The 24,650-nt window shown below is 39.6% G+C and overlaps 1 protein-coding gene across 21 annotated transcripts in view; it reads left to right on the forward strand.

Annotated features, from left to right (window-relative positions):
* Positions 1-24,650, forward strand: part of SVIL (supervillin) — a 144,349-nt gene that overhangs the window by 64,157 nt on the left and 55,542 nt on the right. For 18 of the 21 annotated variants that reach the window (XM_062617379.1, XM_062617367.1, XM_062617368.1 and 15 more), the window contains 5 exons: positions 9,828-9,894; positions 15,170-15,261; positions 20,692-20,749; positions 20,876-21,027; positions 21,441-22,125. In XM_062617379.1, the coding sequence (XP_062473363.1) occupies positions 20,742-20,749; positions 20,876-21,027; positions 21,441-22,125 (845 nt within the window). In that variant the 5' untranslated portion in view covers positions 9,828-9,894; positions 15,170-15,261; positions 20,692-20,741. Of the gene's footprint in view, positions 1-6,864; positions 6,941-9,827; positions 9,895-15,169; positions 15,262-20,691; positions 20,750-20,875; positions 21,028-21,440; positions 22,126-24,650 lie in introns of those variants that run through there. The other 3 variants (XM_062617370.1, XM_062617380.1, XM_062617381.1) reach the window with 3 other exon arrangements.

Consider the following 24,650-nt stretch of genomic DNA (forward strand, 5'->3'; position numbering starts at 1 on the left):
CATTGCTAAAATTAATGACTTGAGTAAGATTTCAAATCTGAAATAGTAATCTGGAGGCTAGAAGGCAGTGGTGTTTAGTGTGTGGTGTTCTCCCTTTTTCAAGAGCACATGAGGAAATACCCGGTACAAAAGACCATCCATATTATTTTTAAGACATCTGTCATGTTGTACTAAAATACTTTAGTCCCCTTTATAACACTTATTACTCTACTTTTTTGATCTTTTTGCATACGACCTGTTTTAAAGTATACCACACAGGCAACACAGTGCTGAAGTTTATCTGAAGACTTGTCCAAAACAGAATCACTACCTGAACAGAAATCTTCTTGCCAGGACTACTGTTCAAGAGTGGTTGCATGGAGTGAGTTGGGGAAAACTGCAAAGTGAAAAGGATGATATTTGCTTTACACTGGAGGGATGATACCATGTCAGGAAACTTTATCTTGGTTTAAAAGTCTGTACGAATGGCCTCCATTTAGGAAATGAGAGTATCACTTGGCCAGGTACATGGGATTTGGATGGAGAAGACAAAATGGATTGACATTGTCAATCTAGAATGATACTGTGTTTGCAAGCTGGGATGCTTGAACATGGCTTGAGATGTTAACTGTGTGTTAAGTAATTATACTACTGTATTAATTTTCTGTTAGATTATTTTCTCTGTCCTTTAGCTAAATTATTTCTTGAACATGTTGGCAGACATTGCTGGAGAGTGGGGAGAAAGAGAAATATGAGAAGGGAGGTTCTTCCAACGCCCTGCCACTTACTTTTGGAAACACATTCCTACATGCCAAAAACTGTCAGTGTGGCTTGGAGTGGATGAGTAGCCTGGGAGGGAAGGTCAGGTGGAGTGATGGAAAAGTGTGGTCTGGTTTAGTCCTCTTTCCTGACCTTCATTCCTGTGATCATCCACAGCATCTCAGGTCTGTGTACAGCTCACTTTTTATTCCAAGAGTGCTCTCATTGTCCAGAAGAGCAGCAGTGGAATAAAATTCATGAGCTTCTTTAGATCTCTACCCGTGAGATGTGGATGAAAATATGTTTTGATTATCTTATTTATGCAGATCATTTCCGTTTTCTGTGCTGCTTGGACTCCTGTTTACCTAACTAGCATATTTGCTGAAAGTGTCTTTGCAGTCACTGTGGGTTTTCTTTCCTCTGCATTCTTGATTTTATTTGTTTTCAGGCTTTCTTCAAACAGCTGTCATGGGGTGCTTTGATTTTTATATTTATGATAACTACAAGTCACAGCAAAGTATCGAGTTCTCCTTATCACAGAGGAACACTTCTAAATATAAATTCGTAAGTGATCAAAATTCAGCAAGAAAAAAGACTTGATCTTGGTGGGACCTGATTCATGACTCTTCAGTGCTTTGGGGCTGGCAGCCCTGGAAGTTGGGAACAGTTTTGCAAGCCATTTAAACTCCAGCTTTGATTACAGTGATTAGTTTTGCCAGACCAAAGGAAGATATTTTCCTTCTCTTCCTGTGGGAAGCTTCAGAAAAACATTTAGCTGCCAGCTGGTCTTTCATGAGCAGTCTCAGTTGTGAAATGTATGCATGCTTAACCTCTAGCTCTTTGCCCAGATGACTGTAAACTTAACTTCCAGCTGGACTGCCCCCCTTTCTAAGGACTGAACTGTTGTTCTCTCTTTGTTTGCTTGTGCTGGAGGCTGCTAATGCCCAAGAATTACTTATGGCAGAGAAGGACAAGAACATTACTACTGATTTGTAACACAGCCTTGATAACATAGTTTCACTGAGCATATTTCTAGGTTCTGGAGACTAGATCCCTTAAGAGGACGAAATACTTTTCCTTCTTGTCTCATCAAGCATTTGGAGGTGGATCTCTTTTCTTCTGGATAGACTTGTTCTTAAACCTGCTGTTTCCAACAAGCAGCAAAACGATAAACCTAAGAATTCTTTTTCTTTGTACCATTGCTTGACCCTGCTGACTTACTGTTTTTACCAAGGTGTCTTCTCCATAGCCAAAGCTGGTGAAGGGACAGAACAGGGACCTGTCTTGCAGTCTTTTGATGGAAAGGAGGGAGAGAAGTCATCAGTTACCTACAGTTGTATCTTCCCAACGATCTGTGTGAAGCACATAGCATTGGTGTAATACCCATCTGATAGTTTGAAGAGTTTTAATATTGGAGGCAGTGTTGACACATACCTCTCATCTTGAAGTGACACTGAACAAACTCTGGACAGTAGCACAATAGCACAGTTTCAGTACTCACAGCAGTGACCTGAATGTGAATTCACAGATACCATGCAGAGAGCAATGAGGTAGGGATCACCTTCCAACCTAACATGAACAGAGCTTGAAGCTCTCTGTGAAGACCTTGATTCAGATGTTACTTTTACCTGGTATTTTGCTTTCCTTTATAAGAATTCTCATTGGTCCCATGAGATGTCCGCTGTATTGTTGTCCTGCTAGCCATAAACAGCAGGGAGAGGAGTCCTACTTGCACCACAGCCTACCACAAGTATTTTTTCCCAGGTGGTAGCCAGAGCTGTTGGAGAAACTGGCTTCTTGCTGTGCTCTTCAAGTAGAATTGAAACAGCACAAGCAAGAACCCATTTAAAATAAACACATTTATGAAAGGTACTCTGGAGTTTTTCTGTATTTCTGCAGCTCTGCATGCTTTACCTTCTGCACCGCATTCACTAGAAGGATGCTGAGGACAAAATGTTGGAGATAGTGCACAGCAGCGGAATGTGGGAGCCTGATCCCTCCCTCCATAATACATCCCTCCTCTCTGTCATGCAGGGCATTTCCAGATGGGATGACAATCAAGTTGAGGTTACCTCCTCTGTTAGCCAGATGGGTTGATCCCTTTCCAGATCATAAGATCCTGTGCCTTTTTATTTTTATTTTTTTGATTCTGGCATCTCCTGGAAAGCATACCCAGCAAATATAAAAGGAATATTTACTACTGGTTAAGTCATCTGACTGGGTCACTAGGGGAGCAGGACCTAAAAAAGGTTCCACAGAGAGGAATGGGTAGGACTCTTTCTTGGCAGCCATGAGCTATTGCATCAGCTCAGCTGTGAAGTCTAACTTCTCCTTCAGCCTTGCTAAAGACTACAGCCACAAGATTTATCAAGTACGTGTTATTTATCTGCACTTTATGAGAAACAGCTCCTTTACTGTGTACCATATGAGATACAGATGCTCCAGGTAATAATTCCTCTATTCACAAGATCAAGTAAACAGTCTACACACAAGCAGGGCTCAGAAAGGAGGAACATCTTCAAAACTGAGTGTCTTTCTTATTGATATACCCACACAGTTACTGGTCCCAAATGTCCTTGTTAACTGTTATCAGCAGCCTCTTCGTTCCTCCACTGTCTCGTTTTTTGTGTTTTAAGCACACCTATCCTTATTTCTAGGCCATAAGGAGGATTTTCAGGTTAACAGCGAGTTTGGACCAGTGTTGGCAGACTGCATTTTTTGTTAGTGCTTTTGTATGTGCTAGGCTTGAGTATATGTAGGCTTTCACAGATGGTCAGGAGAGCACAGCAGTGTTTGGTTTGTGTGCTGCGGGTAGTGCCGTGGTTAGAATTATGTGTGAGCACCAGTAAGGTTACAGGCAAATATTTCTGGACAGAGGATGTCACTTGGTGAGTCAGAGGCTTCCTTATATCAGATGACTCTTGCTCAGGGAGCTCTGGACTGTTGAAGTACCAGCTAATAGAAGGTGCTTTGGTTAAGGTGACTCCAACATTATTCATGTTTAAAGTAAATAAATGGATACAAATAGCAGTGGCATTAGACAAGATGGAGCACATATTCTTCTATCCATGGCAAGAACACGAAAAACAGTGTTTTGATGACCTAAACAGGCTAAATACAACTTCATGGTGAGCCATCAGAAATTAATAGGTTTTTAATAGATTATATTTATCACTTGTGGTTAAGCAGTCCCTTTCACAGTAGCACTGCTTACATTTTGTCTGTACATAGAGGTTCCCAGTATGGATCAGGGTCCTGTTGTACCAAGTATCATGAAAGAGGTAAGGGATTCTACAGGTAAGTAGCAAATAAAAAACAGATTAGGGACAGCGTAAGCCCCCTCAGGAAGCTCTTGGGAGAACAAGCTACACAGGATTTGGAGAAGGCTGAGGTTCTGAATGACTTCTTTGCGTCGGTCTTCACTGGCAAAGGCTCTGACCAAACCACCCAAGTCTTGGAAGGCAGATGCAGGGACTGTGTGAATGAAGACCTTGGGCCCCCTGTAGGAGAGGATCTGGTTCGAGACCATCTTAAAAATCTGAACGTGCACAAGTCCATGGGTCCCGATGAAATCCATTCGTGGGTCCTGAAGGAGCTGGCAAATGAAGTTGCGAAGCCGCTGGCCATCATATTTGATAATCATGTTCCCAATGACTGGAGAAAGGGAAAATATAACCCTCATTTTCAAGAAGGGGAAAATTGATGACCCGGGTAAATACAGAGCAGTCAGTCTCACCTCTGTGCCTGGCAAAACCTTGGAGCAGATTCCCCTGGAAGGCATGCTAAGGCACATGAAAAACAACAAGGTGCTTGGTGACAGCCAGCATGGCTTCACTAAGGGGAAATCCTGCCTGACCAATTTGGTGGCCTTTTATGATGAGGCTCCAGAACTGATGGACAGGGGTAGAGCAGTTGATGTCACCTACCTGGACTTGTGCAAAGCATTCAACACCTTGAATGCATGACATCCTTGTCTCTAAATTGGAGAGACATCAATTTCATGGATGGACCACTCAGTGGATGAAGAACTGGCTGGATGGCCGCACGCAAAGAGTTGTGGTCAATGGCTCAGTGTCCGGCTGGAGACCAGTAACGAGTGGTGTCCCCCAGGGATCGGTGTTGGGACCGGTCTTGTTCAACATCTTTGTCGCTGACATGGACAGTGGGATTGAGTGCACCCTCAGCAAGTTTGCCGATGACACCAAGCTGTGTGGTTCAGTTGATACACTGGAGGGAAGGAATGCCATCCAGAGGGACCTTGACACGCTTGTGAGGTGGGCTGATGCCAACCTCATGGAGTTTAACCATGCCAAGTGCAAGGTCCTACACCTGGGTCGGAGCAATCCCAGGCACAGCTACAGGTTGGGCAGAGAAGAGATTCAGAGCAGCCCTGTGGAGAAGGACTTGGGGCTGTTGGTTGATGAGAAAATGAACATGAGCTGGCTTCAGTGTGCGCGCACAGCCCAGAAAGGCAACCGTATCCTGGGCTGCATCAAAAGGAGTGTCACCAGCAGGTCGGAGGAGGTGATCCTGCCCCTCTACTCTGCTCTCGTGAGACCTCACTTGGAGTGTTGTGTGCAGTTCTGGTGTCCTCAACATAAAAAGGACATGGAACTGTTGGAACAAGTCCAGAGGAGGGCCACGAGGATGATCAGGGGACTGGAGCACCTCCCGTATGAAGATAGGCTGAGAAAGTTGGGTCTGTTCAGCCTGGAGAAGAGAAGGCAGTGTGGAGACCTCATAGCAGCCTTCCAGTATCTGAAGGAGGCCTATAGGGATGCTGGGGAGGGACCCTTCATTAGGGACTGTAGTGATAGGACAAGGGGTAATGGGTTAAAACTTAAAGAGGGGAAGTTTAGACTGGATATAAGGAGGAAATTCTTTCCTGTAAGGGTGGTGAGGCACTGGAATGGGTTGTCCAGGGAGGTTGTGAATGCTCCATCCCTGGCAGTGTTCAAGACCAGGTTGGACGAAGCCTTGGGTGAGATGGTTTAGTGGGAGGTGTCCCTGCCCATGGCAGGGGGGTTGGAACTAGATGATCTTAAGGTTCTTTCCATCCCTAACTATTCTATAATTCTAAGGAAAGTCAAGAACTTCAGTCTTGTGTGTCTGGGCTACCTTTTCACAGTCCTGACAAACTTGTGGAGAGTTTTCTACTGATACTAGCTGAAATCTTTTTGAACGGAAGAAGTCCTTTGGAGGGAAGCTGGTAGGCAGTTAGTGCCTTTGGCTGGATGGGGTTAAGTGCATGGACCTGCTTCAGTCGCATATTTAATGTGTGCTGCTTTGTGTGCATGTGTGCGTGCATGTGTGTGTTAGACCATCAGATGGTTCAGTGCGAAAGACTGAGCCAGGGGCTATTACACCATTTCAAACAAATACTTGCAGACTTTCAAAATGAACTATAAAATGTTGTGACTCTTCAGTCCAAAAATCCATAAAATCCATTTAACAAAAAACCATGGTAGCTGGACACTACTTTTGTGCACTTTTACACCTTCTGTCTCAAATTAAAATATTTGGAGCTGTGATGTCTGTTCTTAAATCCCCACCCCCACCAGTTATTTTGTTCATATGTTATCCATAAATCTTGTCTGTTTTAAATGTTCCAGCTAATAGTTAGGCAAAATGTTTAGCATAACAATATGATTAACAGAGTCCATTTTGGGGGCAGTCTGGATGCTGTTTTTCTTAAGCAAGCATTGCAGTTTATCCTGATTAGAGATATGAAGGAAATATTCCTCTTCTTGGAGGTTTTTTTTCTGTGTATGTGGTTTGCTTTTTTTTTTAAATATGAGGATTTAAGGATTCTGCATTCATTTTGCAGGAATATAATGTGTAATTTGGCTGGATCTTTGAAGTGGCAATATTATAAATCTCCCAATCACCATTGCCCAATCTGTTTTAACATTCATGTGCCTAATTTCTGTTTGTAATCTGATTACTGGCTTGAGCTCCTCCAGCTTGCAGCCTATTGCTATGCATTTACTGTACTCCCTGGGACGCGATAGTCTGACAGCTCCAGTCCTGTGCTATGAAAAATCTCTACATGATATTGCCAAGACAGGCCTAGGGCTGTGGCTGCTGGAGAATTAGCTGCTGTTGTAGTTTCTCTTTGCTGAATCCTTTGTTTGTGCAACCATGTTCAGAAATCCTTGGATCTCCAGCTATTTGGGAAATGTTAAATACTCTGAGGAGCAAGGTAAGAGTTCCAAGTAGATAGAAGAAAATGCAGTTCATTTGTTGCTGTTTAATCTCTCATATATATGTATGCATGTGTAAATATTGTTTGAGTGGATCTTCTGCAGCTACATTAGCTACTTTAACAATCAGTATGCATTTAGTCATCTAGGCTATTTCAATTATTTCCTAAAGGACACTTTTGAAAGATCCGATTAGATGGATCTTTTAATTAGCTTAGCTTGCCACCGACTTAGGGCCTTTAAATATACTAAGGAACACTGGAAGGTTGCATCTCTTTTTTCTTTTTTTTTATTTAATATATATATTATGTATAAATTCAGCATTCTTAATTTCCCTTGTGTTAAATTACGGATAGTGCTTTTATCTGGTAGTTTGTACCTAAGAGGGAGGGGGACTGGACCGAACAAATGGTTAAACTTCTGAGCAAGTTTGATTTGGAATTCTGTAAATATACTCTCAATTTTAAATACAAATATTTAAGATTACTTTAATGTGGTTATAAGCATGTTTACAGTTCTTCAGTGAAAGAAGGAAGGAACAAAATGCTGTTGCAAAGATTTTCCTGCTCCTGATAGGTACTGCGAGGGTGAGCTTTCTTCTTTAAATTAACCATTGAATTAAGACTGTGTTAAACTGATATTTCTTTTATGGGCATATTTATTTTCTTCTGAAGCAGAGTTGTTTTACTTTTTCTCCTGTGTTTTGTATTTAATTTTAAGACTTCTACATTGTAGTAAGTACGTTTTATTGGACTTTAATCCTCCCACATGGGTTTAATTTACACAGGAGGAAATACATAAAATATCAGAACTGTGTAACAGATATAATTGTCTGGTTGATTTTCTGTATTTGTGTGGGGAGGGAAGAGAGGAGCTTGCCCCTGTGAAATACAGCAAAGTTTTAAGATGTTTTTGAGGCATTACAGATGTGGTATGTATGAATGTTACAGCATGTGTTTAGTGGTAGCAAGAGTCAGAACGGCTTGTGTACCCCCTCTTAACAGCCCTTCTCCTAGCAAAGCAATGAAAGCTACTTTCTTCCCTCTTCATTTCCCTTCTCTGGTTTTGGCTAGGGTAGGGAGAATTTCTCTGTGGTCTACTTGTGGTTTTCATGGTGGACAGCTGTTTTAGTGCCAAAACCTATAGGATGGGTTATATCCTGTTAGAACGCTGTAAATCTAAAATATGCCTGGTTCTGATTAGCTAAGCTGATACTGAGCTGGGCTTTTAAAGTTACTGCAGACTTCTCACAATACTGTAAATCTGGCCTTTTTAGAGGAGACTTATGGCATGGAATCGTGTAAAATACAATGATTTATATGCCATTCATACTGTTTTCCTTATAATACTCTGTTTTAGTCTTAACAAAAGTTTCTGTGTAAATCTGCATGCTTTATTCTCCATTTACTTGGAAAGAAAAAATGAATGTTAACAAAAACAGGAAAAGTTGCCTATTAATGTTGAAGAAAGCTATTAGCAAAGCTGCCCTGAAATCTGCAGTAACTTGTAGCAGATGTCTAAAAAATGCCTTTTTTGCACATTTTAAGCCTCCTCTATTGCACTATTAAAGTGATCTTTTTTTTTTCTTTAAACCTGTATGTGGAGACGTGGAAGAGAGAAGGAGGGCAAAAAGTTTTGAAAGGCATAGGCATAGGCACAAGATACAGTTTCATTAAACCCTTTCTGTGAAGATAATAAACATCCTACCTAGCTTTCAGCATAGTTTTTATAAGCAAAAAATACTTTTTTTTTGCCAGCTAGCAGTTAGGCTTTTCTTTGTGATAGTTAAACCTCACCTCTGAGGTAGAATAAAAGGGATGCAGCTGCTTTTGAATCATCTTAAAGTCCAGGTTGTGCAATATTCAGGCTTGTCTTTGAAGAATAAAATGAATACTGCATCAGAGACCACTTATTTATTAATTTAGGGTCTTGGGGTTGTCGACTAAGTATAGATGGGCATGGAAGGCAGTTTTCCCATTAGGAGTAAATTACTGGTAGCTTCATGTTTTTCAACAGCAGTCACAGACCAGGTGCTCCCCTGCTTCCTGGCTAACAGTTCACTAAGGTCTCTTAACAGCATCCTCATTGAATGAAGGGAACCAGTGCTTGGATAACTGGTCCCCCTTGTCACTGGTTATTGTTAAGACCCTCTCGACTGCAGAAATGGAAAAGTTAGATGTGGGGAAGAGAGGGGAAATTACCCATTGCTTGCTATGGTTCAGAAAGGTTTGGGAACCTGCTGGCTTTGTAATCCATACTTTTTGAATATAAGGCTGCATCTGACATGGTTTTGCTCTCAGTGTAAACACGTGTTCCTTTCTGAAATCATGTTCTAAGGCTATTCAGATGAAAATGGGAGCTTCCAAACAGAAGACAACCTTCAGAAATATTTCTGTCATGGATGGTATAATACTCTTGTTGCAACAGATCCTCAGCTGGGCATCTCTGACTTCTGCAGTGAATATGCAATTTTTATAATATAGCTAGGATGCAGCCAAAAAGGCTCTTACTGCTTGCAGCATTTCTTATTTGCAGAGTGCTTCATAAACATGTCAACCACCCATCTTATAAGCTGGAAAACTGAGTCAAGGAGTTTAAATGATAGCCCCAGACTGCAGTGCTACACCATGTATACTGGGGTTAGAACATGGCAGTTCCATAAAACATTGATGCTTTTGATATATTTACTGTCTGTACTCACTTTTGCAAGGCTTTGGTTTATCACCATCTTGGACGTGCCAGCTTATGCTCCTTTGACTGTGGGGGAAGGCCTTTATACAGTCTTTTCCAGTGGACAGGAAAACTCTAGTTTCTAGTTTCCTAAAAATTCCCCGTTTATTAAAGCATCTTCACCATGGTATGGTTTGTTTGTTTTTTTTTTCATAGATTTTGACAAAGAAAACTCAGTCAGATTTAAACCTTCACGATTGCTCCAAAGGAAGAGAGCATTAAGGTAAGATCAAGTTTTTCTTGCCTAATGAAGATGACTGGTTGCACAATTGTAACTCGCAGTCATTGCTTGAATATACATTTATTCTTTTATCAGAGAGGATGATTATTCGTCCTCTCACAGGATCAAACCTTGGCATCAAACAGGTGCTCTGAACAGGCATTGAAGATACCAACTGCCGCCTAAGTAATGTGGAATTTATAGCTGACATTGCTAAGGGAGAAGTTCCAGTCTTCACTGAGCCTCCTACCACTGCAGTGCTCATTTTTCCTTTCATGGCATGGACGCAGTACTGACGTGTAGTGAACTAGGTTGGAAAACTGATCTGTCTGAAAAAGAAGGTGGCTGAAGTAGGTGAATTAATTATACAGCCATGCAGAGAGCTTTGTCAGCACATGGCGGGGGGGAACACTGCAGACAGGAATGGAAAGGTGATGTTGGTGCTTCTTTGCAGGGCCATGCTGCCTCACACCTGCAGTCTTAGGGCACAGTTCCATGAGGCTGAGTAAGGGGATACAGTTCACAGTCAAACAAGGTGACAGGCCTCTTTTCCCATCCTGACTCCAGCTGTTTTTTGTGTCTGCCTTTGTGCTTGCTGGACTCATTCATAATGGTGGAGAGAGGTGTGGGAGCTGGGAATTAACTCTTGCCCCAGCAACCAGCTGTTTTGTTGGCTTAGCTGCACAGGAATCCACCAGCCTTAGGCACCCAGGCTTATGTTTGCAGGCATCTTTTCAGTCACCACACACCTTCTGAAGCATACCTGATTATCTGCCATGCTGGATTTTAGGTACTGTAGAGAGGTGGAGGGAATAGGTGTAAAAGACACTTTGCTTTATGGAAGGCAGGTAGGCAAAAGTAGAAATGAGAGTAGTGAAGGAAGAATGTGACTTGTAGAATGGACCTTTTAAGTGAGAGTCCAGGGAAGGACATTGTCCTAGAGGTAGAGAAAGAGATGAAAACTGAATGCCAAGCACTGAGCTGGCAGGTATGCAAGTGGGTTTTTAAACGTGTTTTAGTCACAAAATCTCAATATATGCTGTAGCTTTATCCCAGATGGCAGGGCAGTGTTACTAGTGGCATTTGGATCAAACTTCTGCTCGCTTTTGGGCATTTAACTAGGTTACTGGGGCAGCTATTTAGAAACTTTATGCTGCAGCAGCAGCAGATGAAGTTTTCAGCCTAGAATCCCTGATGTATAGAAGCAGCCCACACTTACTGTGGAAGTTGCAAGAGCAATATAACTACTGAGACTGTCAAATACTCTACTAATGTCACATTATACATCATTGTTTTTAAAGAAAAACTATTGAGGTTGTGAAATATTGTTGCCTGTGTTTTAATAGGAATTGTATGGATTCCTGAACATTGGGGAATATAATGAGTTTGTTTGCAACCGGAGGCCAAAACACACACAAATCCTGTGTGAAACAAATTTGTGGGACCTCATGCTGTTGATGGTATTTCATGAGCATGATCACAGGCTGTATTTTGGGCAAGCAAAGAAGGACAAGTTCTTCTTTCAGTATCCAGAATTAACAGGGACCTTAAGAGGAAAAAATTCTTGCAACTTCTGAAGTATTTATTTTTCATTTAAAGACATGCATGTATGCCTTAAATGATTTTAATAATGTTGTCTGTTAAGTGCAGAAACTCCTGGTGCTGCTGCTCGGAATCTGCACCTAAATTTATAGCAGGACTTGAGACATTAAGGAAAGCACAGGTGAGCAGATGCAGCTGTGATAATTTTAGAATAGGGTTGTAGATGAATTAAAAGGTAAGATATAGTTGGCAGTCCAAGTCTGATTTTCTGACTCTGCTTAAGTAGCTAAATTGATGCTGCAACTGCTCATTTAGCAGGGAAACAGCTAGATAGATCCCTGTGAGGAAAAAGGGAAGCCTTAGTGAGGAGGTACTTACGAGCATATGTTTTTTTAAAACCCTTATGAGTAGTGTCCTGTAATTTTATTTTATTTTTTTTATTTTATTTTTACTATTTGGAATTGCTTTAACATCATTCTGACTCAATTTAGATTCCTAATGAATGTTCTTGCTGAATACTGTGACATGTCCTAAATATGCCAACTTTCATTTTTAGAACTAATTTTTTATATGTATCTATAAATACCCAGTTGCTTGGCTTGACTGTTTCATCTTCAGAGCAGTGCTTGGTCTCTGAACAAGCTGTGCAAGTGAAAGCATTGTAATTGTTACATTGGTTTAAAATATTTTGTTTCTAATGTGCAAATATTTAAAACAAGCAATGCCACCTGCAGCTTTGTGAGAGAGAGCACAAAAATGCCTCTGAAGAAGAAAAAGTCCTCCCTTGCGGATTAAATAATCAGTACATGAAAATAGTTAACATTTAAAAATAAACAAGTAAATAAAAATTGACAGCCTGTCCAGAGGGAAATGATAAATGATAGCGTAAGGGAAACTGTGAAGGGACTTTCACAAAATGGATAACCTGTGATGGTGTGATCTAGCCCAGCAAGAGTTAAGCTTAAGAAGTTTGTGGTTATTAAAAGAATTTTAATGAAATCTGCCAGTGAGCAAAGTTTGAAGCCATCCTCAGTACGAAGGAGGAGGGAGCTCACATACAGAAAGAACTGAATGACCTTGAGGAGTAATAGAGAAAGGATGTAATGTAATAATACTAAGTGCACATTGGAGGCTGATAAATTTTTCTGTTACTTGTGCCTGATGAAAGCAAAGCCTTGGCATATTAGTTTCTCATGCGGGTTTGAGCAACCAAAGAGTATAGATGCAAAAAGGCAAATGGGTTGTAAATCCCAGCATTCATCTGGTTAGTCATACAATAATGATTTCTGTATTAAAATTACTGTTTTTATAAGATGCTGCTAAGACCCAGGTGTGGAATCAAGACTATCCAATTCTGGTCACCCTGTGTGAAAAAGATGACTTAAAACTGGAATAGGTAAAGTACATTATTTACAGACAATCAACGAAAATCAGTAAAACTGAGAGCCTGTCTTGAGACAGCTGAGTAGATGTGGAAAATTTCTCTTAAGAAAAATAAGTAAGGAAACCAGCAACACTGACCTGAAAACAAATGGATGGAAACCCAGTGAAAAAACATTTAGACTGGGTTTAGAGGGTCTGTTGCTTCAGAGTCCCTGGAATTCCCTGGAGTCTGGAGATAGGGACAAGGGTGAACTTAACTAGTTAACAGTATTTAGAAGTCTGTTGAGGGTCCACAGCAATGCAATAATACAATTCTTAGAACCACTGTGTTAGTGTACGTCCAGTTTCTGTATAATTTTACCCTTGAAAATTCATGTGGGGCTGAGGCATAGTTGTAGATGTTAGCACACAGTTAATTTAAATGAGGATTTTGCTGTTTGGATGAATGCTTTTCTGTGCAGAATACCATGTTTATAGAAACTTAAGGTGCTTCTCTGTCACAAGCATTATGAAAGCAATTGGAGATGCTTCTAAATAAAGCCCAGGTATTCAAAAGTGATGAGCTGGGTCCCTTGGCACTTTTGAGACAAGCTTTAAGTACTCAAATTGATTTGACAGAATAGATTTCTTTTTGATTTATAGCCTTAGGCCAATGTTATTCACATTTTTCAAACTCATCCTCAGCCAGAAGGAGTAGAAACTCCTTTCAAATGGAAACTGGGAATCTCTCCTCCTAAGAGTACTCCAGAAGCTGTGCCTGTGAGAAGAAAAACGTACGTTGTAAGGCTAGTAAGAATCACAAGTACTGTCAATATGAAGTTAGGGATATAGGAACATGAGGTTGTCCGAGTCTCTACCCAGTCTCAGATGATACATGGACCCATTTCCTTGTGGCTGCTGTGTGTTTTTTTTATTTTGGTTTTGTTTTTTTGTTTAGTTCCATTAAAATGTTTTCACCCTGTAAGAATACACAGTTTTTCCTAACGGACAAATTATTGCACTTCTCCGTCTTCTGCTTGCTATTTTTTTGTATTGGCTAATATTTCTTTTCTTGGCAGTACCTGGAATAATTTCTCTAAGTGCAGTTGTTGGAGATGGTTTGCAGCAGGTGGCATAGTGCCCAGTTTGTTTAATGTCATTTGAGGGGGTTTATTCTCCCCTCAGTATCTTACAAAAGTATATTATTTATAAACTATAAAGAAGCAAATACTTCATGGAGTTCATGTAAAATGTTATTAGTCATTATATGTTAAATCCCTTTTCAATAAGAAATGTTCTTCTGGAATAGTGAGTACAGAATAATTTTTACCTATTCTTTCTTTTCTTACCAAATACCTTTGATGAAAGGATATTCAATTCTTTAAAAGAGCCATTTAAAAACTGTTCTAAGGAAGGAGTTGCCAACTGTAAGGCTGTGTGCAGTTTGTCTTAATCAGGTGACAGTAAATCGTATGGCACAGCTCTGCCCATGCGCAGCTCTAAGGTCACTATGCTTAGATCACTGAGCTAAGATCACTGTGGATTTGTGTCTGTTACATCTGTCTACACAGTTTACTAAAGGTTTTAAGACAGTAGTAAGCTTTCTTAAGTCTGGTTGGGATAGTTTAGAAGTCATGATGGCAGAACTAGATGATCTTAAGGTCCTTTCCAATCCTAACCATTCTATTTTTCTGTGAATAGAAGAGTTCTCTCTCTGTGTTTAATAATAGGAAAGAATAATCTCACTTTGTTTACCCACAAGAGGGTAAATCTCCAAAAAAGTATCTGTTCTCAGTTAGTATATACTTTGGGCCACTATAGCACCTGCATTTTAAAGTTAAAATTTGTATATTTAATGAACATATTTAAAGAAATATTTTGTTTTATCTAAATGGCCACTTTTGCTGTTTTGAGAAGACAAAGTATAAAACTAAATTATCTGCTGCTCATGTTAGTGTATTATAAACTACAAAATATCCAGAGATCAGTGGAGTAACAACAGTAGGGCAGTCGTGCAGAAGGCTTTTAGGCAGAGTGTGCATACAGTACTGTATTTGATGAAATATGTTTTAATATTTATGAAGAATAATTTGATACAGATTATTTCAAAGGTGATTGCTAGCAGAGCATTTTGAAGTAGTTTTCAGTCAGCAATTTAATGCAAAAATGTGTCACAGTCAGTTCCAAGCAGGTTTCAAATTATGTTAGGTTTGGCTTTGTGAGTTTTGTGGGGTTATTTCTTATTTTGTTCTTATGGAAAATATTTTCTTTGGTATCTCTATTAGACTATCTTGCCACAAATTGGTTACATCTTGTCTTTATTTGATTTGTAACAGAAACATCCACAGTTCTGTAAACAAGATGTTGCTTTCAGTTTTCAGAAGGAGTTCTCATTTGAAGATAAAGAAGAGCTTGCAAACAGCACAAAGGATATTGATGCTAATCTCTTAGCAGTACTTCCAAAAGGTAGGTAAGGAAGACACATTATGAACACAAGTGGTAATCTAACACCATGTGAAGTTTATTCTATGCACAGTTAAAATCATTTGGGCACAGATCCTTTGTAAATGAGTTTCCTTTTCCCTGTGAAGTATGCATAAGGGATGAACCACAATGCTCTTTTACAAGGCCTTACTACATCCTTACTTCGTAAAGTTCAGCTTTGCTTACCTAGTTTTCAGTAGTTTAAGTAGTTGAAATTCAAAACATCAGAGAGGTTGCTTTCTTTGTACAATTAGATTAATACTGAATTTAAAAGTATTAACTTGGCTTGTCGTCACAGCTCTTTCCAGTCCCCTTCAGTGATTAGTAGAATCACTGTGCTTGCACGACCAACAGACTACACGCTGACTTTTAGTCTTGCATGCTAAAGGATCTGCACTACATATAGGTTTGGGGATTGTTAATTTTTTTTTAAACGTCTGTCTTAGTCTGAATAAGTTAAGAAGAAAACAGCAGTTCCATCTTTATTTTTTTTTTAACACAGTTGAGGTAGTAGAGTTAATTCTCTTTAATTTTTAAGAAAAAAATCACAGTTTGCTGGGAAATAGTTCTTGATCAGTAAAGGATGACGTTCAACTTAAGAGCTATGTGTAACTGGCATAAAGATGCTCCCTTCACTCAAGGATGTTATGGATCTCAGAACTTTGCTTAAAATTGTGTGTTCTGATGTTATTTGCCCTTTTCAGACAAACTGCAAGGCTAGATGCACTAACCGTAATGTAAAGGAGCTAGCTTGCTCTTCTAGTGTCATTCGTTGCAGAGATCCTTTAGAAAAAGGAGTCCTTCTTCCAGCATAACATTTAAGTGGTATGCTTGCTTTTAAATGTAGTTATTACAGATGTTCAGAAAGACTTCATTGACACAATAATGGTATAGAGTGATATGGATTTACCCAACCCAGGCGTCCTGAGAGCGCTAGTATATGTAGTCCCTCATTTTTCCAGATGCTTAGTTTTACAGTCATGCTGGCCAACAAGTTAATTGTGAGAGCCTTCGGTTGAGAAACCTTGTCTGTCAGTTGCTTCTCAGTGAATTTCTGGTTTGAGATGCCTGTATTTCCTAAGAAATTATTCTCATAATAAAGGCATCAAGTTTAGTGTATACCAGACTTAAGAAAAAGTTCACAGTGGGAGCTACTTGAGGCTCTTTCAAACACTTACTGGAAGTACAGGTTATTTGTCCCATCTAAGGCCTAACTTTAACCTGGATTTTCATGTGTTGGAAAATCAAGGGAATATATTTAATTTTCAACTGATACAGACTGAACTGAGGTTCAAAGAGTCTAGCTGAAGTCTCACATATTGCTACCTGCAGATAGACATTGAACATGTATGCCTCTGCTAGTGTAACCAGATGATAAATGCTTCTCCAGCCTGGTTTGTAGACCATCATATCTCCAGGTGAGGCCAAGAGGAGAATAGGAACACGGCACCTAGGCTTCACTGCCATATTAAATTTTGTTCAAAATGAAAATACTTGTGTTGCAATGTTTATTTACTATCTCTGAGAAATTTCAGGTGAATTTTTGATTTATGTCTATTCAGGCTTCACAAATGTTCCTGCTCGTTCTCTACTTGGACTTTTGGAAGACTTGATTTAATTTTTACATTTTCTGTATTTTAAAAATAAATCCACTGTCGCATGCCTGCAGCTTTATCCACGTGTATCCCCTCTGCTGTTACCAAAGAGACCTTTCAGCAAAAACATATTTATATTCTGTAAGCAATGTTTCTGAAAGATGAATGGCTTCTGTAAAAAAACTTTCACCTTAATTTAAGGACTTTTTAAAACATTTTTATAAGGTACACTCCAAACATACTTTCTGTTTCTTATTCTGGGATGAGACATGGAACAATACTGCTTTTGCTAAATTCTGGTATTATAAAGAAAATTCTGTTCAGAATGTCTACAGTTACAAAAATTAAGGTGCCTCTTGACAGTCTAGGTTAGAGGGTATCCTACCACAGCATCATGCTCAACATCCTAAAATAAAGCCTGAAGCTAAGGACTGCACCTGACCCGTGGCTGTTCTTCCTGTTGGCCTTAACTATACTGACCAACAGTGCCTACAAAATGTGTTGGCATGAAGTAACATAGATAAGGAGCTTTTATTGTAAAATTAGTTATTTGAAGCTTCTTAGTCTTGTCTTTTCTCTGAATCAGATCTTTGTGCTGCTTTTTAGGTAGAAGTGTTGCTACTCTTTAGCACTGTCATAGGTGTCTTTGAAATGGTGTAGTTTCTGATGGATTATGTTCCCATATGCAGGTGTCAAATTGGCACCAACATATTCAGATTGCAAACTGAAAAGGAGATATGCAATCACCTAAGCTTGCAAGGGCCAACTCGTGTACTTGGGGGTGAAATTTTTCCAACTGGCCTTCAGGTTTTGAAATCAAATACTCAGGAAAAAAAAAAAAAATTAAAAAAATCACTAGAGTAGAAGACTTCCTGCATTTTATCTTTCTTTCTGGGGGGAGGGGAGTTGGTGTTGTGTTTTTGTTTATTTTCTCTTTTTTTTTTTTTGGGGGGGGGGGGTTTGTTGTTGGTGGTTTTTTTTTGGGGGGGGGTGTTTGGTTTGGATTTTGTCTTCTTTTTTTTTTTTTTTTGGTGGCTGTGTTGGTGGGGTTTTTTGTTTGGGGGTGTTGGGGTTTCGTTGTTTGTTTTTGTTTTGTTTTTCCTTCTTTTTCTCACCTCCCCAGAAGACTATTGCTGAAAATACTTTCACAAAAAAACCTCTGCAGATGTTGGCCAACCTAGCTGAAATTACTGTCTGGAATCTCAAGTGTGGAAAAAGTGTAAGGCAGCATAGAGTAGTCCCATGCTATTTTTGTCCCATCTTGTTTGGGAAGGTGTTGGAGAGATTCTTCGTTAAGTCAGTGCTCTTTTTAGGGCTGCAAAGCAGTAGTAGAATCTCTGGAACTTCAGCTAACACGTAGCAAAAGAGTGTCGAGCTAACGTTGCTGGGAGTTCTTTGGACGTTCCACATTTCTTGTATGTGGACTACTTTTTTGGGGGGGTGGGGGAACAAAGACTTCAGTATACAAAGCTATGCTTTAGAACTTTAAAGCCGTGTAAAAGACCTGTTCTGTGATGGTGGTTTTAGGGACTGTATAAATTGGTGACTAGGGAAGAAAAATGATCAGGGTTTGGGTGGAATGTGGTTTTATTAACTGTGAGCTGTGGAGGCCTTTGACCTGTCTGAAGTGGCAGAACAATTATGAGGTTTGTTTTGACCATTTTATGTATGTATAGCTAGCAGATGGAACAGAAACATTCTAATAGCCAGACAAACAAACTTAAACAGAAGTAGCTTTGGCGGAGGTGAGAGCAAAGTATTTATGAGAAACCATTTCTTTGGTGTGAATGTGAGATGAAAGGTGGTTTCATATGGGTAAGTTCTCTGTTTAGCACAGTTCCACTGCTAGCACAGCTTGAGTAGGCCGGGCAGCAGCAGGAACTGTTCATGAATTGAGAGAAAGGTCTATGAAAACACTATGAAAAAGGTCTTTGCTTTGGTATTGGTTCAGGATGCAAATTTTGCATTGCCCAACTCTAGTTCCCCTTCATCTCCAGAGATCTGTGCTTGGAGCTTGCTGACTTTCAGTGTCTATCTTCCACTGTCAGCCTGGTCAATATCAAAGGCTTCAATCTGCTTTGCTGCAGATGCTGAAATCAGGCATGGAAGAAGCAACCCTTGTGTTGGTACTGTTAGGCAGCTGCACACTTCGCTATTCTGCACTGCTAGTTGCATCAAATGTATACATATTATATATTTTCGTGGCGTGATCACATTCTGAGCTAACTTGGCTTGACAAATTGAAATGGATAGCTTGAGTCTGCTTTCTATAAAATGTAGACTAAAGGAATTTTTTGGAGAGTGGCCCACTTGGTTTTTTCCCGTTAATCACACATTTTCAGTAGGCACTCAGCTGTAGCCTCATTTGTATATTTGTACCTCATTCATTTGTACCTATATTTGTACCTCATTCATTTGCTTCTCTGAGTAGTCATGATCAGAATACATTAATTCTTGCTGATCTAAGATATTTTACCTGGAATTCTAGTGGCTTTTCAGCACATAAGGTTGATGTGACAGGCAATGTCAATAGTATCTATGAGGTATGAGCACTGGTATTGAGCAAACAGCAAACTTCCTGGATATTTGTCAGGTAAGCTGAAACCCTGACTTAGCTATGCAAGTTCTTGCAGCAGAGGAAAGGGAGAAAAGGTGCATCTGACCTTTAAAAGGGTGGCATTTCAATAATGTTTATCCTCTAAGTACGTAGAGCAATGGAGTCTGGTAGGGAAAAATCTGACAGCTTTACTTCTGCAGTGGCGTGGAACAGTATCTTCTGGACACTCCTGATTCATCAGGCATTTCTGGTGTTAATCTAGGGCTGATTTAGCAGGCTGTAGACTTGAGCTTGCTTTTTCATCCTTGGGTCAGCAGGATCAGAACTTCATCAGAATAAATGCACACAGGTTTTAGCACCACATCTTAACATCTTTGCTAAGGCAATGATGTGGTGAGTGTGGGGTACTTGCAACCACCCACACCCCCAGTTTACAGCATCCTTTGATAGCCTTGGGGTTGGTTTCTCTTCTTAGTGGTAAGGAGCCACACCATACTTGTTTTCGTAGCACTCACTGCTCCAATGTGGCTTGCAAACATCACTGGTAACTGTGCACATATGTGTGCATATATATATATATATATATGAATTACTTCATCTCTCATGCCTCCTGTTGGTTCACTACTGGTTTTTGAGCTGTGACAGCTGTCTGCTAGCACATAACACCACCAAATAGTTCACGGGGAGAGAGGGAAATTATGTCCAATTAAAACTATAAGGGAAAATTAGCAAAGTAGAGAGTGATAACCATGAAGGAATATAATGAGGATACACAGTAATTTTCACTCCAAATGTGAATTACTGGGATTTGCTCAATATAAGGGAGTGGAGGAAGAGTAGGGAATAGAGGACAGTATTTCTCTTTAAATAGGTCAGTCCTAGACCTCTCTTTAGATAGGGTAAGCAGTAATTCCATACTACCTGATTTTGAAATGAGCTACAATAGTATGTAAGCTTGACCCCATCTAATCAAAATGTATCTTGCCCAGTTTATACAAGATCTTGAAAGTTCCTAGAATAGCACAGCAGATTCTCTCTGGAGCAGAGGACTCCTTGATGATTACACCTATGTGCCTAGTGCACTTTTGACAATGCAAGCTTAATAAACTAGGAAAATAGAGGAAAATACTTGTACTCTGACAAAAGCAATTTCGAACCTCTTATTTGATTGTTCCCTTTTATGCTAAAGCATTTTAACAAGTTTCTGAGAGTTGCTGAAACTTAGCAGCTTATAAACTGCATAATCTTTTGTTGTCTCAGTTTCAGAATTAAGAAAACTGTTTGAACCAAACAACCAAGATTTTTTGGAAATGAAAAGGTAAAAGAACAAAAAGCCTTTGGCCTGTAAAACAAAACACACAGCTTGTTTTGTTACCTCCTCTTAGAAACTCTCCCCTCAAATCTTCAAAGATGCTGGGTTTCACATTTTTCACATCTTTTTCAGAAAAGAGAGAATAGCTAGACGCTTAGAGGGAATTGAAAATGATACACAACCTATGCTTCTACAGAACTGTCCAGGTTCAGTCACACACCGTTTATTAGAGGAAGATACACCAAGATATATGCGTGCAACTGATCCATACAGTCCCCACTTAGGTAAGTAGTATAATTTAAGGCAATTTTGCATTACTGAATTACTTCATGTTTACTAGTCTGTCATTTGTGCTGTACATGGAGAGGAGCTTTATGGAAAAGCCATGGTCAGAGGGCTTTTTAACTTGCCTTTTTAATTCTTCAGCTGTCTTACTTGAACAAGGTTGGTTATCCATATTGTTTTAGAACAACAGTCTTTTGATATGAGACTCAACATATTTAACTAATAGACATTTCTTTATCATTTGCATATGCTTTTGGAGGCGTAAGTGCCAAAATGTAATGTGTCTGTGCAGTCGCTAGTACACTTTGACTTGTAAAAAAATGGGAAGCTTTTTGTTTACTCAGTGTGAATGGTAGGTAGAGTAATCAGAGTTTTGGGATGGATTTGCTCATATCTGCTGTACTTTCAACAGGAAGATCAAATGAGGAGGAGGAAACTTCAGATTCTTCTGTAGAAAAACAACCCAGATCATCCAGATATCGAGCAGAAACCACAGGAGGTAATACAGAGCCCTTGTATAGTACAGGAAACATGGATGTCCAGGAGCTAGAGTCAAAAGCAGAAAGAATAGCTAGGTACAAGGCAGAGAGGCGGCGCCAGCTAGCAGAAAAATATGGATTATCTCTTGATACTGATTTGGATTCTGACTACTCATCCAGATATACGCGGGCAAGGAGAGATCCTGACAGTGTGGAAAGAAAGGGAGTGAAAAGTGAAAGGCAAGATGATGAAAACAAGGACTGTGGCTCCTCATATTTGTCCAGAACTGAAATGAAGGAGTTAAAGAGTGTGATTTCTGAATCCAAAGAGTACACGAGCCACGAAAAAGATGGTGTTCCAGATAAAGAAGACCTCTCAAATGAAAAGAGTGATAGAAAAGCAGATGATGACAGTGCCATTAGACAGGCTTCTGACCCTTCAGCAACCTTGGATAGTTCCATCTCTCTTTCGCTTTCTGCCCGAGAATCTTCCTCCTACAATGAAGTGCCAATATCACCAAAGCAAACCCCTAGAGAGTCCCTCTCTTCACCAAAGCGGGCAGCCTCACCAATCCATTTGCAGAATGACCAGCCCTTGCACAGTAACATCAGACAAAGGTAAGCATGATTTTTATTTGTTTGTTTATACAGTAGATTCCTTTACCTTAATCACCTTTTGCAGCAATGTCTACAGTATTTATGCAAACATATTTATTACCCTTGAAGAATAGTGGCTTTGGATGTCTCAGGATGGATTGGTTGGGTTTACTGTACCACAGTGTGCTTCTGAAACAAGGGGGTGGGTATCTTTTTCTATTATTAGATATGTCCTTGGTTTCACCTTATATTTATAGAATTTATGCTAAAATTAGGCACTTGCAAGTGGAGTGGAATAACTATGTTTAAGATACTTACACAAACTAGAAATTGAAGCTGTTATGATGTTACGGTTCTAATTCTGTTGTGGTTTTTTGTTTTATTTTGTGAGTAGGTGGTTGTTAGGTTTTTTTTTTACTTAACCTGTTAGAGCAAGCCTTTAACTTTTTTCCTCTATAGGCTGAAATTGTTTGGGTGGGGTTTTCCTCTTAAAAGCAAGTTGTTTCTCAGTGAAGATTTCAATAGCGTCATGACAGCTTCTGCCAAAATAAAGCAGTTCTCGGAGTCAAAAGCTGAAAAGTGTCTTGGGTCATTTGAAATAGTAGTTGATTTGTTTTCCTGCTGTGAAAGTGTAAAAACCCTTTTGAACTGTGGTAGTCAATCTTTCAGATAATATCGAGGTTGTGTGTGTGAAGGGGCAAAAGGGACAGTTAAAATTCCATGCTGAATTTGGAAAATGTAGCCGACTCCCTCACATGATTCTGAATTACTTCAGATTTGACAAATTTACTTCAGTAATAGGGTAAGCAGATCCTTCCAGAAGGAAAAAAAAATTGTTTTCACAATTTTTCCATTGTAATTTCACACTGTAGTGCAAAAGCCAGACTGTCAAAATGTGCATTATTTTCAGCCGCCATAACAACTAAGCATTTTTTTGAGAGTATGATTTTCTTTAGGTGTGATTCTTCTATTTCTAGGTAGGTGATAGATAGAAAATCATAATTGTAAAAACCTAAGTTAAAGTGTTGCAACTAAAATGATGTAAATTATAATGAGAACTTAATTGTAGACACACCTGCATCAGGCTGAGCAGTGCTGACTGTTTCTGAGAAACTGAAACGAACTGGCATAAACTGGACCATTCACACTTTTTGGTATTTTTTGCAGTAGATTCAAAACCAAGCTACGTTGACTGGACTTTTTTATCCTTCCCATCAAAATCACAAAACTTAATTCTTATTTGTTGTTGCCTTTTTATTACCTCTCACAAGCATACCTTTGAGTTTGAATGATGAAGGAATCTTCCATGTCAAAGGTTAACCAATGGGTGGATTGATTAAGTCATCTATATACAGTGCCTGTAAACTGCTCAAATGTACTTAGCCTTTTTTGTTTCACTTTATTGCATAGGGCACACCAGTAGTAGTCTGTTAATATTTTTTTCATAGCTTTCCATTATTCAGGTGACTTCTAACCCCACTCACTTTCTTTTGCGTGGATACATGGCTATATGAGCTATTGTTAGACTCTCCCAGTTAAGGAAAGGTTTTAAAGGAATATTTTCATTCAGTAAATCCATCAGAGGGAAAGTAAGTCAACATACTTAGGAAGTACTGTCTTATATTTAGTTTATGTTTTAAGCTTACATTTTTCCTACTACAGTAGGTGAAATAGTCATTGCAGGGTCATCGATACAGCTGAGACCAGAGTTGTACTGAAACCCCTTAAGTTGACTGGGTTATTCTAGGCTCCAAAAAAAATGTGTCTGAAGCAGTCTCAACTCAGACATTACAAAACATTATCCCTTATCTTCAAATGGTCAGTTTGAGATAAATCTGTTGACTAATCCAGTTACTGATAGGAAAGGATATTGGAGCAATGGACCTTTGGCAGATTGTTTCCTTTGTTTTATAAGGTGAAGGAAGGGAGAAAGTTTTCAGTTTTAGGAAACCAAAGAGAATAGCCCATCAAACCTCATAGCCAAGAATGTCTGCTGCAGTGGAAAAGGGGTTTTTACTTTCTTTATTCTCATAAAGCAATCCTAGTCACTGTTTCTGTGAGGGGAAACCAATGAAACACTGAACAATGAAATGCCTTCCAGGTTGTTACCTCTTCCAAACCAGGAGAAGCTGCCCTGGTGAAACAGCATGCTAGCTATAGAAAGACACCTGATTCTGCTCATTCACAGATAGCCTTTAATGTTGAGACATCAGGCCTCCTTATAAAGCTCCCTCATGTTTAGCTAGCAAATGTGTTTTTTTCTAATGCAACTCTAAACCAGTGAAGAGGTCAGAGGGAGCGGGCTGAAGGCATTACCAAATCATTCACAAATTCCAACTTTTTTTTTTTAAAGCTGCCACTCCTGGCATTACTTATTTTTTGATAATAAAAGATGCTGCAGAAGTTGGGCAGAGGAGCAATAATTAAGGCAACAGTGTTTTTAATGGGAGCATGCTCTTTCATTTGTGAAAAGTTCAGTGTCCCTACAAGATCTGATGCTATGTGAACCACCAAGGGATCACCTGTGTTTGGTAAGCACTGGTTGA

This window comes from Pezoporus occidentalis, unplaced genomic scaffold (genome assembly GCF_034315485.1).
Source record: "Pezoporus occidentalis ecotype Australia unplaced genomic scaffold, CSIRO_AGI_Poc_V1 ctg195, whole genome shotgun sequence".
Classification (NCBI taxonomy): domain Eukaryota; kingdom Metazoa; phylum Chordata; class Aves; order Psittaciformes; family Psittacidae; genus Pezoporus; species Pezoporus occidentalis.